Genomic DNA, 19,022 nt, shown 5'->3' on the forward strand with positions numbered 1-19,022 from the left:
ACTAGCCAGTCTTCACACACATTAACATGCACATTCACCACTCACATGAGCCACACACATTTACATGCATATCCACCACTCACATGAACCACACACATCAACATGTACATCCACCACTCACATGAACCACACACATCAACATGTACATTCCCCACTCATATGAGCCACACACATTTACATGCACATCCACCACTCACATGAACCACACACATCAACATGTACATTCAGCCACTCACATGAACCACACACATCAACATGTACATTCACCACTCACATGAGCTACACACATTTACATGCACATCCATCACTCACATGAACCACACACGTCAACATGTACATCCACCACTCACATGAACCACACACAACATGTACAATCAGCCACTCACATGAACCACACACATCAACATGCACATTCAACACTCACACTAGCCACACATTAACATGTACATTCACCACTCACATGAACCACGCACATCAACATGGACATTCACCACTCACATGAGCCACACACATTAACATGTACATTCACCACTCACATGAACCACACACATTAACATGTACATTCACCACTCACATGAGCCACACACATCAACATGCACATCCACCACTCACATGAACCACGCACATCAACATGGACATTCAGCCACTCACATGAACCACACACATCAACATGGACATTCAGCCACTCACATGATCACACACATCAACATGCAACATCCAGCCACTCACATGAACCACGCACATCAACATGGACATTCAGCCACTCACATGAACCACACACATCAACATGTACATTCAGCCACTCACATGAACCACACACATCAACATGTACATTCACCACTCACATGAACCACACACATCAACATGGACATTCAGCCACTCACATGAACCACACACATCAACATGGACATTCAGCCACTCACATGAACCACACACATCAACATGGACATTCACCACTCACATGAACCACACACATCAACATGGACATTCAGCCACTCACATGAACCACACACATCAACATGGACATTCAGCCACTCACATGAGCCAGTCTTCACAGAAAATGGTGTTGGGCACATCACGGCTCGGTGCCCCGGGCACGGCATCAATGAAGTGGACGAAGCCGTTGGTCACAGCGATGTCCGGTCGTACCACCCGGGCTTTCACGTACCCCGACTCCACCCACGTTTCTTGGGGACAAAAAGTGCCATTATTCGTTAGGTAAAAGTGTTCCATATATATATTTTTTCTGAATTTGTGTGTGTGTTTTTTGTTGTTGTTTTGTCTAGTCGACCATTTTGTTGCCATATTTGTAAAATTTTGAATAAAAAGGTTTAAAAAAAGAAAAAGAAAAAAAAGTTAGAATATTCAGGACACACTCTCAAACATGGACTGGTGCATTTCTGGAAACAACGGCAAACCAAGAACTGGTGGATGCTTTTCACATGCTTCATTAATAGCCAAATTCTTTGTACACAAATGCAGATTTGACACAGTAAAGCCAATACTGCAACTGTTCATAAAAGACATCAAACAGATCACAACTGATGTGAAACGAATCTCACCATTGCTTTAATCAGTTAATCACTATCACAAGCTGGTTGCCTATCTGTGGAGTATTGAATTAGTGGTAACACATTCACCTAGGGAGCAAAATAATCTGGGCACGCTAGTTTGAAACCGACAGTATTTGGCATTTTCTCCCCCTCCACTAGACCTTGAGTGGTGGTCTTGATACCAGTCATTTGGATGAGATGATAAACCGAGGTCTTGTGTGCAGCATGTACTTAGCGCATGTAAAAGAAGCAATGGCAACAAAAGGGTTGTCCCTGGCAAAATTATGTGGAAAAATTCAGTTTGATAGGAAAACAAATAAAACTGCAAGCAGAAAAAATACAAAAAAATGTGTGGCGCTCTCAGTGTAGCGACGCACTCTCCCTGGGGAGAGCAGCCTGGATTTCACACAGAGAAATCTGTTGTGACAAAAAAGTAATACAATACAAAACAATACAATGCAATAAAATACAAAACAAAAGAAAACAATACAATACTTATGTTGTTTTAAAAACATGAATTAACCAGTTAATGACAAACACAACTGTCGTAAAGAGAATCTCACCGTTGCCTTGACTGTAGATGATAACCGGGCGACGGTAGTACTGAGAGACCAGCGTACGTCGTGCCGCATAGTCGCCATTCACTGTGGTTACAGGATACCTGGTCCCTTGTTCCAGGAGACTGAGTTCGACGACCTACAACAGTCAATCATGTCTGTTGCACACAATGTTTCTTTTCTGAGTTCAACGATCTATGACAGTCATTCCTGTCTGTTGCACACAATGTTTCTTTTCTAACAGAATTCACAATCTGTGACATTTGGAATTGTCTGCTGCATACAATGTTTCTTTTCTAACAGAATTCACAATCTGTGACATTTGGAATTGTCTGCTGCATACAATGTTTCTTTTCTAACTGAGTTCGATGATCTGTGACATTTGGAATTGTCTGCTGCATACAATGTTTCTTTTCTAACAGAATTCACAATCTGTGACATTTGGAATTGTCCGCTGCATACAATGTTTCTTTTCTAACTGAGTTCACAATCTGTGACAGTCATTCCTGTCTGTTGCATACAATGTTTCTTTTCTGAGTTTGATGATATGCAAGTCATTCCTGTCTGCTGCAAACTATGTTTCTTTTTTAACTGCGTTCGACGATCTGTGACGGTCATTCCTGTCTGTTACATACAACTTAAATTTCTTTTTTTCCTCATATGACTGTTAGCGTCCACTGCCTTTAAGCTCATTCAGCCCTGGTGTCACAATACATTTCATCAAATGGTGTACATGTTCCTACATAAGCATAACCTGCAAGTAAAGGGAACTGAATTCTACAGTATGATGGCTGTGTCCCCATGTGTCAACCAGTTGACTTCAGTATATGTTCTTTGTTTTTCCGCATCAGTGTGGCAGAGGAACTTACTGAGGCTGCCATAGTTGAATGGGTTAACCTTCGTTGTACATCGTGTGCCTGTTCATAGCTCTCTTTTTTTTCTCGTCTGATATCATAACAAGACGTTACACTAACAGGTATGAGACTGGGAAATTGTGATTGAGTCTGAAAGGTGGAGGCGGAGGTGAAAGGTCTGAAAGGCAGAAGGCCCCCAGTGGGGGTCCATGGGGCAACGCCCCTGGTGGGGGTCTGGAGAAAAAGGAAGAAAAACAGATATCACACACAAACGCACAGACACACGGCAGGCACACATACATGCAAAAAGGTAAAAAAAACCAAACAAACAAACAAAAAAACCCCCCAAAACAAACAAACAAACAAAAAAAAACACCCTCAAACAACAACACTTAAACACACATGCATACGAACCCAGACAGACAGATGAAAAACAACACACACACACACAGAAAAGAAAAAAAGAAGAAAAAGAAGAGAGAAACACACATGTAAGATAAGATAAGATAAGAATAACTTTATTATCTCATGAAGAGAAATTGCACACAAGCTCGGACAGACAGACAGACACACACACACACACACGTACAAACCAAGACAGACAGACACACACACACACTTACAAACACACACGCACAGATGAACATACCCTGTTGATGAGGGACTGGTTGTTGTAGAGGTTGTAGAAGGAAGGGAGATTAACGAAGGCGTCATTAATGGGGACAAACACAGTTACCCCCAGTGGGTTGACGAAAATTTTCTCAACATCTGTGCGGGTCTGACTCAGAAGGTCTTCAAACTGTCTGAAAAACAAACACACACATAAAAAAAATATCAAAAGAACACACACATAAAAAAAATATCAAAAGAACACACAAATGCATACACACACACACACACATAATAGTCTAATAACACTTATAGTGAACAGATGTTAAACTGAAGATCTCACACACACATACACAGACACAATCATACACAACACACATTCTAACACACACACTCTAACAAACACATACTAATGTACACACACAAATACACACATGCACACACACACACAAAAACCACAGAGAAACACATGCACACACGAACACACACACAATCACATGTGTACACAAACAAACAGTTCCTAATACACACACACATTCCAATACACAAACACACGTACACACAGATCGCACATGCACACCCACTGATACACCCACACCCAAACATACTGTCTTGCCACTCAGTCTCCAAAGTTTTTGGCACCTACTGGGTCTGAGGGGTGATGTCAATCTCATCTCTGGCCGTGTTATAGACGTACTCCAGGAGGGTGTCGATAAAATGAACGGCGCCGTTTGTGCAGGTTATGTTACCTCTGACAATCTGTGCTGTCACCCCTCCACTGTTAACAAAAACTGCACAAACACACACATTGTTTATTTTATTTTATTTTATTTTATTTCATTTTGTTTGTTTGTGTGTGTGTGTGTGTGTGTGTGTGTACATTTAATATAATAATAATAATAATGGATGCTTATATAGCACACTATCCAGAAATCTGCTCTAGGTGCTTTACAAAAACGCTTTTGATAACATAAAACATTATATCTATGTTACATACACACACCAAAATGTGACCACACACACACACGCACGCACGCACGCGCACACACACACGCACGCACACACACACACACACACACTGCATACATACATTTTAACATACATGTGTATCTAACAGCTACCCTAACAAATACGCACACATAGGCAGGCACAAACTTACATAAACACACGCACACACAATACACATTCATATACATGCATGTAGTTGTGGACCTGCCACAATTGAACTTATTGCTGAGGGAAAAGGTGAGTTTTGAGACGAGATTTAAAAGATGCGAGGGAATCAGAATGACGGAGGTTATCAGGGAGCTTGTTCCACGTCTTTGGCGATTGAAAAGAAAACGATCTGTGTCCATAGGTCTTACTTCTGACGTGAGGTATCCTGAGAAGTCGAGTATCAGAGGAAGAACGGAGCTGGCGAGACGGGGTATAGATATGGATGAGTTCAGAAAGATACTTGGGGCCAGATCCGTTGACTGCAGAAAAGGTCAGAGTGGATAGCTTATAGTCTATTCGATCAGAAACAGGCAACCAGTGGAGAGACTGAAGGAGAGGAGAAACATGGTCAAATTTAGAAGCTCTGCAAATGAGTCTGGCAGCGTTATTCTGAATTCGTTGGAGTCTGTCTAACAGGTATTTGGGAAGGCCGGCCAAAAGAGAGTTGCAGTAATCCAATCTTGAGAGAACCAGAGAGCATACAAGTGTCTTGGTTGCATCGGTTGAGAGATAGTGGCGGATAGAGCTGATTCTACGCAGTTCCAAATAGGCAACTTTACAGATATTCGAAATGTGCTGTTGGAAGGAAAGAGACTGGTCCAGGATTACACCAAGACTGCGAACAGAGGGAGAAAGTGAAACAGGTGTGCTATTGATCAGAACAGAGTCAGGAAAGGAAGGATGTTGACGAAACTTCTTTGGACAGGTTATCATCAATTCAGTCTTATCATCATTTAATTGCAGCTTGTTGAGAGTCATCCAGTCCTTTAGGCCAGCAATGCACTCCTGTGTTTGAGTCACCAGTGCATCAAATTCAGCTATGGATACATTTATGCATGCATGTTTGAGTGCATCTGCATTTGTGTTTGTGTGTGTGCGTGCACGTGTGTGTGTGTGTGTGTGTGTGTGTGTGTGTGTGTGCAAAGCATAATTTGATGTGATGATTTCTATTTGTAATCTGTACTGGTGTCTTGCCACTCTTGACAAATACTGTAAACAGATCACTTGTTCATTATTTTTTTCTTTTTTCATCACAATGATGCATACAAATTTTTGGCAAGGGAGGGGAAGGTTACTCAGTATGGTTCCTGACCTGCCTCCCTGGCCATGTTTTTCCGGAAGATGATCTGCCCTTCGCCCATGGCGTTGTGGCCCTCGTTGTGGTAGAGAAAGGACGTGTACAACACCTCATTCTTTATCACGTGTTGCCTGGCAACCTGGTCACATGACACAACACCTTTTTCATTATCACATGTTGCCTGGCAACCGGGTCACATGACATAACACCTTGTTCATTATCACGTGTTGCCTGGCAACCGGGTCACATGACACATCACCTTGCGCATTATCACGTGTTGCCTGGCAACCTCATCACATGACACATCACCATGTTCTTTATTACATGTTGCCTGGCAACCGGGTCACATGACACAACACCTTGTTCATTATCACGTGTTGCCTGGCAACCTCATCACATGACACATCACCTTGTTCTTTATTACATGTTGCCTGGCAACCTGGTCACATGACACAACACCTCGTTCATCACCACATGTTGCCTGGCAACCTGGTCACATGACGCAACATTCCATTGCCTTCCTCTTCCAAGGAAAAAAACAACAAAAAAAACAACAACAACAAAAAAACAACAACAAACATACATAGACATACAACACAAGGACACACAAAAAATGCAGGCTTATAAAGCGCAATACCCCCATCTCAGATGGGATCATCACACTTTACAATAACATATGCAAATCTCAGACTAACTGATGTACAAATATGTACAAAAAGAATAAAAAAGGACATCAAAATCCAGGGACATCTTCGGTGGTGTTTTTTTTATTAATAAATTTTTTTGTTTTTTAAAGACAGCATTCTATTGTGAAAATCAATTCTTTATCTATATGTCAACAATCCCCAGCACATGTGTGACAGGATACTGAGCAGCTACTCCCCATGGTACCTCAGTTTGGATCCCCTGTTACTTCAGTGCTGAGTGAGTCATGTCAAGGTCCTTGGTGTTGGAAAATCCATGTGGGACTTGTTAAATGGACATGGTGGTGATCTCCACCCTGGAAGGGCATGCTCACTCAGTCTGGCTCTGCAACTAAGTGATTATTGTCATACGTTGCGTCAGAACAGGCTCGACTGATCACCACCGAAGTGACTCAGCATCAGTGCAGGGTTTCCTCTGAAGTGTGGCCTCCAGATGACCTTACACCAATATTTTCCTGCAGATTACAGATGCTGGGACTGCGACAGACGAACCCGGGTGTGGCTATGTGATGCCACTGAAACTGTGCAGATGGTGGGGCAGCAAAGCAAAGAAAACAAAAACAAAACAAAAGCATCCACCTCCAAAACAAAAACACACATGCACACACACACACACACACACACAAATCCTCCTCCTCTTACCTTGTTCATTTTCTCCGGATTGCTGAGCAGAATTTGCATCTTGTCTGCGGGGATTCTGGCGAGAGCATCCTGTGTTGGTATGAACACAGTCATGCGGAGCTGGTTGTTGTTGAGTGGCTGGACAGTCATGTCGTAGTTCTCACCCACGATTCTGCTCAGTATCTGAGTGTAGTACGCAGTGCTGAAAACACAGCCACACAATTGTTCAGTGTGTGTGTGTACATGTACGTTCACTGGTGTAGGTTCTCTGGACACAAACACTACAGTTTCCTGTCTTGGTATCATCAGGCCACCACTCCACCATGCATATATATGTATCCCATGATGCTCTTTCTCAACCTCTCCCCACCCTATCAATGACAGGTTGAGACAGACCCCATGTCCACCCACTTCGCTTGTTTATAATTATATATGATTCAGACGTATTTATCATCATAACTCATACACCAACCTCTAAGTGCACACAAGTTACAAAGTCATTTGCACAACAGGCTGCCTTCCTGGGTAGAGCCGACTGAGAAATGCTTTCAGGTGCTGATCATTCGTTTCCTGTGTCATTCAGTCCGGCTTCAGTACACGCATGCACACACATGTATATCAAAGGTTGTCCAATCAGATTACTCCTTCTGCATTCATGGGCTGCAACTCTTCTGTTCATTCAAATGCATAGGTGGGCTTTTTTATGTGTATGACTGTTTTTACCCTGCCAAGGGAGTTCAGGCACTAGCAGGTCTGCACATTTATTGACCTGGGAGACTCGAAAAATCTCCATCCTTAATCCACCAGGTGTGTTCAACTGGGGATTGACCTGAGACACTCAGGCGAGAATCCAGCACTCTAACCATTCAAAGACGATTCACACTGGCTGGTTGGACTGCCCCAGAAAGAAAGACTGACAGAAAGAGAGACAGAAAGACAGACAGAAAGAGAGAAAGAGAGAAAGACAGACAGAAAGACGACTCACTCTGGCTGGTCTGCCTGGCCCTGCTGGGAGATGTAGCCCAGGATGGTTTTGTCGGCAGGCACCTCCAGCACCCTGTCCACGATGTGGATGATGGAGGACCCCGCCTGGATGTTCGGCTTCAGCAGCATGGCACCGTTAGCGTAGTACTCCGTCGGGCCTATCAGCCCACTTGCGGTGTCCTGGAACACGTGCACACAGTGAAGTGTTGGCCTTGAGGTAATGCATCCGTCTAGGAAGTGAGAGAATCTGAGCGCACTGGTTCGAATCACACCATTAGTCGCCAGTATTTTCTCCCCCTCCACTTGACCTCGAGTGGTGGTTTGGATGCTAGTCATTCGGATGAGGTGATAAACAGAGGTCCTGTGTGCAGCATGCATTTAGCACACGTAAAAGAACCCATGGCAACAAAAGGGTTGTCCCTGGCAAAAATTCTGAAGAAAAATCCACTTCAATAGGAAAACAAACAGAAATGCAAGCAGAAAAAGTTTTAACAAGAGAGGCAAGGCCTTCAAGACTCACTTGTGATAAATTACATCCCCTAGCATTAATTACAGAGTAATTTTTTTTTTTTACTATCTGCACAAAAACGTTTGCAAAATAAATAAAACTTCCATGCTTAGCAAAAGAAGTTCCTGTTTGAATAAAAAATGATAATAATGACTGCTCTTGTTGTTGTGTCAGAATATCACACCAAAGTGCCAAGTTTAGAGAATACAAAAAATATAAATATAACAGTAAATGCAGTTTGCATATAATTAGGTTTCATTTTTTATTTTTTTTGTGCCCATCCCAGAGGTGCAATATTGTTTTAAACAAGATGACTGGAAAGAACTGAATGTTTCCTATTTTTATGCCTAATTTGATGTCAACTGACAAAGTATTTGCAGAGAAAATGTCAATGTTAAAGTTTACCACAGACACACACACAACCGAACACCGGGTTAAAACATTGACTAACTTTGTTTTCACAAGTGAGTCAATAATGGACATTTATATCGCACGTTTCTCCAGAAATACTGCTCAAAGCGCTTTACATTTCGTTCCTCACTCCCCACCTCCCCACCAATACTCCTCTCCACCCACACGTTCCCCACCCAGAAAACACACATAACTGAACATTGGAAACCACCCACCCATCCAGAAAATGTCACATCCCTGCAACACGCACTCGACACACACACACATACAAACGCACGGACGCTCACCAGCACCCCGCCACACCCAACCCTCTATTTCTGCAATTTCAACCTTCCCCAACCAAAGTCCGGTACTCATTCACAAGTGGGTGGAGTGAGGAAAGTCAGAGTGAAGTCCCTTTCCAGGGGACACAACACACTGCTCAAACTGGCATCAAACCCTGATCACAGGCGAAAACATGAGGATATGAATTAGTTCTATCGTTGTGTGCTTGGATGTTCTATGCCTTAGTCACTTGGACTTGGTTGTGTGTGGTTAAAAAGAATTACAGTTTTGTTTTGTTTTCTTTTGTTTTATTCAATTACTGACTTCACCACCATATTTGTTCAATTTGTTTGCACATATATCTGTGTCTATCTATCTATCTGTCTATCTCCAAAAGAAGTGTGCATGGGTGCGTGTGTGGTTTAAATAGTGGAATGATATTTTTATCAGACTTAAAAAAAAAAAAAAATTATTAAACAAAATTTTTTTAGTGAGGCCTCCAACCTCCTCTTTTTTCCCACTTTTTTCTTTTTTGTGTGTGTGTGTGTGGCCTCCATCCTCCTTCTTTTTTTCCATATCTTTCTTTTTCTTCTTTCACAGACTCATATTTAGCTTTCATGCACCACTTTCCCCCACACACCTTAACTAATCACTTTCATTCTTTCCCCTATCGTCTGGCACAGCAGTTGACCCAGCGTGTCTTGAGGCACGCATTTTAAGAATATTCGATGTCTGTGTACATGTGCCAGGGTTTTTTGATGTTCTAGTGTTCTGATGTATGCATTCTAAACATGTATGACAAGTGATTACATCTGTCTGGGTTTACTGTTGCCCTAGTGTGAGTTGTTTGTTTGATATTGAAGCTTTTCTGTCATCCATCCTCTCTCTCTTCCTCCTCTACCTTAACCCAATATATAAACAAATAAATAAATAAATGAATAAAAGATCTGTCATCTATATCATAACAATGGACCGACCCTGTCTTCCCTTTTAATGATTACATTTGTTAACATGCCAGTGGTTTTGTTAACCTCGTGCATGTATGTAACAGTGTATGTGGAGTTAGAAGTGGTAGGGCACATCCTTTCCATTGAGCATCTCTCCCAGAAGGCGCAAATCAATCATATTCTTCTGATTGCCAAAATGTGCATCAACATATATAAGAAAACTGAATCAAAATTACCATTGTCAATGATATTTGAAAATCAGCTTAGATATCGTAAGATTTGTAAGATTTCATAATATAAATTGCTTGCATGCATGCATGCATGTAAACACACAAAAACATACACGCATATGCATATACATGCACGCACACATACACGCATATCCTGGCAAGTGTTGGCTTTTTTCCCCTTGCTGGGAAGGGAGTGAATTTCTTGCCACTTTAAACCTTTCCCATGACCACTCTTCCTAGCTATCCCTTGTTTGCTTTACCATTTTTATCAGGCTTGATTTGCTCTGACTCTGTTGAATGTGGTTTTGTCATAAATGTTATTTTGCCAAATTTTACTGTTTTACTGTAATCTGTGTGCATCACAGACCTGAACACACTCAGTTTGTCTTACTGAGATAACAGAGTTATTCCGACTCTGATTATCAGGATAATGCTAGTGACCTGCACAGTACACAATACCAATACTATCATAAATTATTTAGTATACTACAACTGTTATTTGAAAAAAAAATCTTATTTTCTATTTCTTTTATGGCTGAGTCTATTTTTTTTACTTAACTCATTCCACTCATCTCTCTCTCTCTCTCTCACACACACAACTGCACAGAATTGAACGATTTATGACAGAAGTGTTATATTCCTAAAAAATACATGCTTTATCCACTGATGGCTGGATTTCAGCGTTGATACAAGACGAGCATTGCCTCCATGACCTTGGTTGATCTACATTTATCATGCAAACTGATGCCGTTAACGCTTTTTCCCTTTTCTTGACTTTTTCTTTTGAAGATTTATTGGCATTGTTGGTTATGTTCATACTATACTATAAGAATGGTTCACTCTAACATTGTCAGCATGATCAGTTGTAATGGGTCATATTGCCTATACAATTCTTGCATTCTTACATTCTCTCTCACACACACATGTAAACACACAGACACACACACAATTTTGTCTGAAATCACAGTATGTGGATAGACATCAAACAGAACACATACAGACACACACACACACAGACACACACACACCCACACACACACACACAGACACACACACACACACAGACACACACACACACACACCGGAACTTGAGACATTTCATCACTCACCCCTCCCCGTCGCACTCTCTTGGTGAGGAAGATCAATGAAGTGTATGTTGAAAGACTCTGTTCTGGCTCACTTTCTCTGAAGTAAGATGTCAGTAACTCTTTATTCACTGCAAAATGAAATAACAACAGCAAAACCCCACGTCATATCAGACATTCATCAACATGTCCTTCAGGTATGAAAGAACCTGCTATAATTGTTCCACAAACAACATTGCTGATGAGCTTCCACTATTTGTTTCTGTACCCATGGTAACATGATGGATGTCCTCTGGCTAATTTCTGTTGAAGAATTCCAGTGATAGGTACACAAAAATACATGCACACACTCAAGGCTGGAAATAACATGTTGGATTGAGCTGCTAGTACGGCATCTGTCTAGCAGACATAGTGCTCATGGCATGCATATGGATTTGTCCAAACGCAGTAATGTCTCCTGGAGAAACTGAAACTGAAACTGAATGTTTCTTTTTTGATACTGTGTGAGGAAAAAGGCTTGTTAATGTATATCTGCTAGTTTGCTTGAGTGGGCCTTTTCTTTGCTTAGTTTTTGACAGTCACTCTTTCTGTTAGTAATGTGTGTGTAAAGTTTTAAGTGTGTAATGTCCCCAATCCCCCTGGGGGCACCGTCTTGCCCTGCCCTGCCCTGCCCTGCCCCTGCCCTGCCCTGCCCTGCCCTGCCTTGCCTTGCCTTGCGACTAGTCTGCCAAAATGCGCCCTAACATCAAAAGCCTTTCCATGTGGATAGATCTATACAGGATGGAATGAACTGCTTGGAGTCCCATCTCACACAAATCAAGGTAAGGTAAGTCAAGGCAAGTTATGTCAAGGTAAGGTAAGGAAAGTCAAGGTAGTCAAGGTAAGTCAAGGTAAGGTAAGGTAAGGTAAGGTGATGTCAGGTAAGGTAAGTCAAGGTAAGGTGTGTTAAGTCAAGGTAAGGTAAGGTAAGGTAAGGTAAGATGAGAAATAATCACTGTATTATCTCATCAAGAGGAACGACATCTGGTGCAGCAAAGGAAACACCGACAAGAACTCATCACAAAAACGTTAAACATGACTTAATTAAAAAAGAAGCAATAAACATAAGGCATTCATGGATATAAAAGTATTGCATATATTCACTTAAAATGTTGTAATCAATTAATTGTAATCATTAATTGTAAACACGTTGAAAGACACCGAGCTTCTCAGATACACCTTCGCTGGAGCTCTTCCAGGCTTACCTGGGTCAGTTTATTGGCTCAGCTAGGAAAAACTAACCTGCAGCGCCACATGCACATAGTTTTAACCTTTCAGACCAGGTTATTTCTGAGCTATGGGCCACCCAGTTAGCTCATCAGGACCCAGTTCAAGCCAAGGAAGAAGTAGAAGGAAGGACAACATCATTAACATTGCACTCATCATATTGCAAATTCGTTCTGCATGTCATCACATTTTCAGCTTGAAACTATTAAAAATAGCTTATTCCAGAAAATGAATCAAATTACAAACTGTTACGTATGCGCTTTTGCATGTACCCCCTCTCTCTCTGTGGCATATTGCTGCTATATATAATTCAAAGTATCAATTTCTACATTTAGATGTTATCCTCAATTAAGGACAATTAAAGAAAATTACTTTATGGTCTTTGTAAAAGGGAAGGAGATGCAGGAAGAAGAAGAATGTGGAGGAGGTGAAGAAAAATAAGAAAAATACCCTAATGATGATATAAAATCAACTTATGAACTGACGATTCTCATATTACTTAAAACAACAACTACAAATTATCATGTTCATGCATGCGTGCAGTTTAACTCAAGCTGGACAATAACGACAATCCACTGTTATGATCTAAAATGTTAAAATAGTATCAAACACCGAAAGAAAGTGTGTTCATGAAAAAGTACTCACATGTAAAGGACTTGATGAACCTTTCACTCTCAGCCGTGGTCATTCGCAGCAAAGCGGATCGCCTGGAGGGAGGCAGGTTGTTGAAGGCTGTGTCATTCGGAGCAAACACTGTCCAGCGTCGAGTCTCACGGTACTGCTGTTTGACCTCGTAACTGCAGTTGTTCAGTATGGCCAGAAACTGAAAACACAATATGAAAAGCACATGTGTCTTTTCCAAAACAAAAATCTGCTTTTTGTTTTGAAAGAAGAACTCAAGCTAAGGAAATGAGATGTTATCACAAGATACTGAACACCAGATACACTGATCACATCACCAATGATTCAAGTGCACCTAACCATCAAGCAGCATTTTGAACATCAGCTCCGGAAAGAAAGCTACGCTGCTATAGCCATGTAACAAGACCCAGTGGCCTTGCTAAAACAGTCCTCCAAGGAACTGTTGAGGGAGGGAGACAGAAAAAAATGATGGACTTGCAACATTGCAGAATGGACAGGAAAACGATTTGCAGAGACCCAGGCTTTGACACATACCCGACAGACCTGAAGCATTTGGTGAAGCTGTTCTGTGTGGTGCCCCAATGACTCTTAACAGAATTAAGGAGGAGGAGGAGGAAGAAGAAAGAAGAAGAAGAAGGAGGTGGAGGAGGAGGAGGAGAAGAAGAAGTTCAAACACCATACTCCTGCATTATTTCCCACAGCTTTCTGACTAGCTGACACCATCATGGCCATGTCACTACAAATCTCCACCGCTACTCAAATACTACAACAGCGCTGCCATTATATCTTGTCAAGTGACACCAACAGAATTAGGATTATCACTGTCACCATCACCCATGTCACTATAATTCATATCATCAACCGAAAAGTAACAATTTTTGGCTGGCTGCCAATTTTCTCTCAGCCTATGATAGGTGCCACCAGTAAAGTCTACGATGGTGTGAATTATCTCCACTGCACAAGCCACCGTGGTAAAGTGGTTAGCTTCGCAGGTGATTTGGAGGATGTGGGTTTGAGCCAAGGTTACCAGAGATGGGTTTTTTTCTGCCAATGGCCAGTTCCTACCCAGAGTTGAGAGTGCAATAAATCAAATGGAGAGACCGAGACAACACAGTTGCGGGCCATCCATTTCATGGGATGTGTCTGGCAGTGTTGCTCAAATTCCCTGCTTCCAACATGCAGGTGTCTGTGTCTCTCAGGCCTGACTGATGCTGGGGTATATCATGAGAGTACAGTCTTATCAAGCAGTCCCAAACCTAAATGGACCTCCACAGCAACATCGTCATCACCTCCACCATCATTCAGCACCACAGAACTAGGAATATAGAATTGGAAAATAGAAATTTCCAATTTGTTGGGCACAAAACAAAAACCCGAGCACTATAAATGCTACTTGAAAAGGTAAACAACAACAGAGGTGTCATTTGTCAGTGACACTGACAGAAGAGCGAGAGATCTATACCCTGCCAACAAAATATACACCAAGTCTATGTGCACTATTCATTGGCAGTGCTCAACCTGTCAAACTTGCCAGGTTTATGGAAGTCTTAAGTGGTGCAAGTGGTGTGCTTGCATGTGTGGGAAACTCTCGTCTAGTCCACAGTTGTTTGGTCTTTATACAGTCCTATAATTATCCGGATTCCTGTGGCAAATTTATGACTGTCGATCCTGGGAACGTTCGGTGTGTCAACTGCTTAGTTAAAAATGCAAAGCTGTAGGATGTGAAACTGAGTTTTTGCAGGTCTGCTTCTTTGTTTGTTACCATTGTTCAGTCTCTTCAGGTTAAAGAAGGTGTCAAACTATTTAGACAAGTGTTTATAAAAAACAGATTAAAATACAAAAGCAACTGATGCGTATTCATCACTTCACTAAGAAGGTGTCAAACTATTTAGACAAGTGTTTATAAAAAAACAGATAAAAATACAAAAGCAACTCATCACTTCACTTCCAAGTCCAACTGTTCAACCTTTTAAATTTTCAGCTTTGATTTATTAATTATTGTCAGCATACTATCATACAGCAGGATTTAATCTTCCCTCAAATTATGAGTGTTTTCTCTAGTTTATTATATATATTAAAAAAACAACAACAAAACTGAGACTGAGGCAGGATGGGCAACCAGATGGAGAGAGAATGGGGAGGAGGGTGAGAGGGGGTGGAGACAGGGCTTATAGAGTAAATCAATCATTTTATCAACTTCATTGCTATTTGAACTCTAACCTCCACAGAATTGAAGAGAGAGAGAGAGAGAGAGAGAGAGAGAGAGAGAGAGAGAGAGAGAGAGAGAAACAGAGAGAGAATGAGTGTGAGAGAGAGAAATGAAATGAGACAAATTCTATTTCAAGAGGGTGGTGGAATGAGCATCACCACTTTTTTCATCATCTTCTTCTTCTTTTTTTTTTTTTAAACACCCAGCCCTTTGAGCAAAAACAAAAAAACAAACAGAAAAAATACATTAAATAGTAATCTACAGGTAATATTCCTACAGGGAGAGAAGAAGAAAGGAGAGGAGAGAGAGAGAAACTGAAACCGAAACTGAAAAATGTTTTAATGCCATTGACATTACAGTCCTATTGGCATGGGACACATCAGAATAATCGTTTAACACATAAAAACAAACCAAACAGCATGAATATATGTATCAAAGTCGCAGCAACAAACCTGCTGCAAGACAATAGAAAACACTTATGTCGAAAACGGCTATACCCACGTTCGACAAACTCACGGCGTGATCACCCTAAAAGAAAAGAGATAGAGAGAGAGAGACTGAGAGAGAGAGAGAGGGACTGAGAGGGACTGAGAGAGAGGGGGGGGGGGGGAGAGAGAGAGAGAGAGAGAGAGAGAGAGAGAGAGAGAGAGAGAGACTGAGAGAGAGAGAGAGGGGGAGGGAGAGAGAGAGAGAGGGGGGAGAGAGATAGAGAGAGAGAGACTGAGGGAGTGAGAGAGGGACTGAGAGGGACTGAGAGAGAGAGAGAGAGAGAGAGAGAGAGAGAGAGAGAGAGAGAGAGAGAGAGAGAGGGACTGAGAGAGAGGGGAGAGAGAGAGAGAGGAGAGGGGAGAGAGAGAGAGAGAAAAGAAAGTGAAAGTAAAACCTGTTTCAATTGTTTGGTTCTAACTTTTTGACAGTTACATGTGACTAAATGCCTACGTTGACCTAACTACGCCACTGGTCAGTTCGATACTACACATAGTTAGTAGCGGGTTATGACCATATTAGGCTCTTCCGTCCAATCAATGCAACTGGCTCCAGGCCCATAACAACAGAAGTGACAAAAAAATACAGTGGTTTACTGAATATAAGTTATAACGTTTCCACTAGCTAAGATCCAAGAGGTGAGGACAATGAAAGGCGTCTGTAATATTTTAAGCAATGTGAACTCATATCTCCAGTCCTTATAATTTGGACATATATAAAACTTCAAAGAAAGTGGATATGATTTAATTTTCAGTTGCACTGAAACAAAAACACCATTGACTATCAACATTGTTTGATTCTGAAAGTTCTGCAAGTAAGTATGTTTAATTAGGGACACACCCATGGATTTCATGCTTTGTATGGTATGTCATGTTTCTGAGCTAGTGTAAATAGGCTTTAGTTTTAAAGTTATAGTTCGGTTGAAACTTGCATTAATTTGATTTTTGAAAGAAATGACTTTTGAGTTCAAATGGCAGTACTTGACAGAAGAAATATAGTCTTTGTTTAAATTCTGAAAGAAATATTTTCGCATTCCCCATGTCTTGTGCTTCCCAAACAAAGCCAAAATCATTTATATAAGTAGGTGTAGTAGTCTTCAATTAAATGTCTTCCACTTTAAGTGATATTAGATGGAGTATTTATATAAAACATTATAATATACATGACACACCCACGTAACCGGAGTATTTATATAAAACATTATATACATGACACACCCACGTAACCTGAGTATTTATATAAAACATTATAATATACATGACACACCCACGTAACCGGAGTATTTATATAAAACATTATATACATGACACACCCACGTAACCGGAGTATTTATATAAAACATTATATACATGACACACCCATGTAACTGGAGTATTTATATAAAACATTATATACATGACACACCCACATAACCGGAGTATTTATATAAAACATTATATACATGACACACCCACGTAACTGGAGTATTTATATAAAACATTATATACATGACACACCCACGTAACCGGAGTATTTATATAAAACATTATATACATGACACACCCATGTAACCAGATCTTGGCTATGCTTTGCAGTGATAGCAACATATTGTAAGCTTTTGGAGGGATATCCATATTCATTCAATGCATACTAATCACAGCCAGAATTCAACACACCTTCTACAACTTTATAAACATTGATACACTGATTAACAAAAAATGTGTTCCTTTCTGTAGCTCTATAAAAATCAAGTGTCTTTGTGACTTTGGATTCACATCCACAAAATGTTTTCGTGCTGATAAATGCACACCCCCCCACCCCCACACACACTCTCTCTCTCTCAATACATAAATTCTTGAATATATACATTCTTGGTCAACTGACAAATCCCATATATAATGTCAGATCAGTACCAGACAGAGAGAGAGGAAGAGAGAATGTTTTTGAATTTTTTTATTTATTATTATATATATATAGTATAAAAATAATATAGCTACAGACAAATGATGAAAATGTAAAAGAAGCTGTAATTTTTTCTCGGAGGGAGATGGAGACAGCGGTACAGAGACACTTTGAACTAAATATCGACAGGTAATGTTTCCGGAAATGAATTTCACATGCCATGGGGAAATGGTCTTGGTATACGTAAACCACGCGCCCGATAAAGTTACGTCACAAAAAACGTACATCACAAACGGCAATACCCGCGGGCACCAACAACCATCTGAACACGACCAGAAGGCACACAACCCCCTTTCACTCTCCATCAAATTCAACTCACCTGGCCACAACCCAAGGGTTGCAATGCATCGTAGATAGTTGTGGGTGTCCCAACACAGGTGACAAAGGTAATTCCGAAGAATATCCACACTTTCAAAGCAGAAGCCATTTCATGTTATGTGCAGCGGGCACCGATCACTACCTGAAGCTATCGGATCGCTGGATGTTCAGCGTTCTGGTTGTCGTTTCGCACAGATTATCGCCCTTCCGTCACCTGCGCTTACCTGTCACCAGGTTGCGCTGTTTGAAAAAAAAGGACGAATGAGAAAGAAGCTAGTTATTTTTAGGCTTCGCGTGACATCTCTCCAGCCTCACCCCCACTGTCAACACTATTCCATTTTTAGATCAGACAGGTTGTGACTTGAAACAGCAGTGTTTCAATCATCATTATTGACTCACTTGTGTAAACAAAGTGAGTCTATATGTTTTAATCCGGTGTTTGGTTGTCTGTGTGTGTGTGTGTGTGTGTGTGTGGTAAACTTTAACATTGCCATTTTCTCTGCAAAGGAAGAACCACGACGCTGCAGCCGCGAACCCAGA

At 41.1% G+C, this 19,022-nt stretch overlaps 1 protein-coding gene across 1 annotated transcript; it reads right to left on the minus strand.

Annotated features, from left to right (window-relative positions):
• Nucleotides 1-1,035: 1,035 nt before the first annotated feature.
• Nucleotides 1,036-18,695, minus strand: LOC143278003 (fasciclin-1-like). Its single transcript, XM_076583015.1, has 10 exons — nucleotides 18,484-18,695; nucleotides 13,532-13,709; nucleotides 11,645-11,751; nucleotides 8,177-8,355; nucleotides 7,213-7,393; nucleotides 5,882-6,005; nucleotides 4,220-4,364; nucleotides 3,614-3,767; nucleotides 2,117-2,249; nucleotides 1,036-1,187 (listed from the first exon to the last, which is right to left on the minus strand). Exons 1-10 carry the CDS (start codon nucleotides 18,589-18,591, stop codon nucleotides 1,036-1,038), a joined length of 1,461 nt encoding a protein of 486 aa, XP_076439130.1. The 5' UTR covers nucleotides 18,592-18,695.
• Between the last annotated feature and the right edge of the window lie 327 nt (nucleotides 18,696-19,022).

This window comes from Babylonia areolata, chromosome 35, assembly GCF_041734735.1.
Source record: "Babylonia areolata isolate BAREFJ2019XMU chromosome 35, ASM4173473v1, whole genome shotgun sequence".
Taxonomy (NCBI): Eukaryota; Metazoa; Mollusca; class Gastropoda; order Neogastropoda; family Buccinidae; genus Babylonia; species Babylonia areolata.

Coding starts and splice junctions, on each gene's coding strand:
- LOC143278003 (XM_076583015.1), bottom strand. CDS start 18,591: ATGGCTTCTGCTTTGAAAGTGTGGATATTCTTCGGAATTACCTTTGTC. Junction 13,710..18,483: donor AACCCTTGGGTTGTGGCCAG/GTGAGTTGAATT, acceptor TTGTGTTTTCAG/TTTCTGGCCATACTGAACAA. Junction 4,365..5,881: donor AAACATGGCCAGGGAGGCAG/GTCAGGAACCAT, acceptor GTGTTTGTGCAG/TTTTTGTTAACAGTGGAGGG.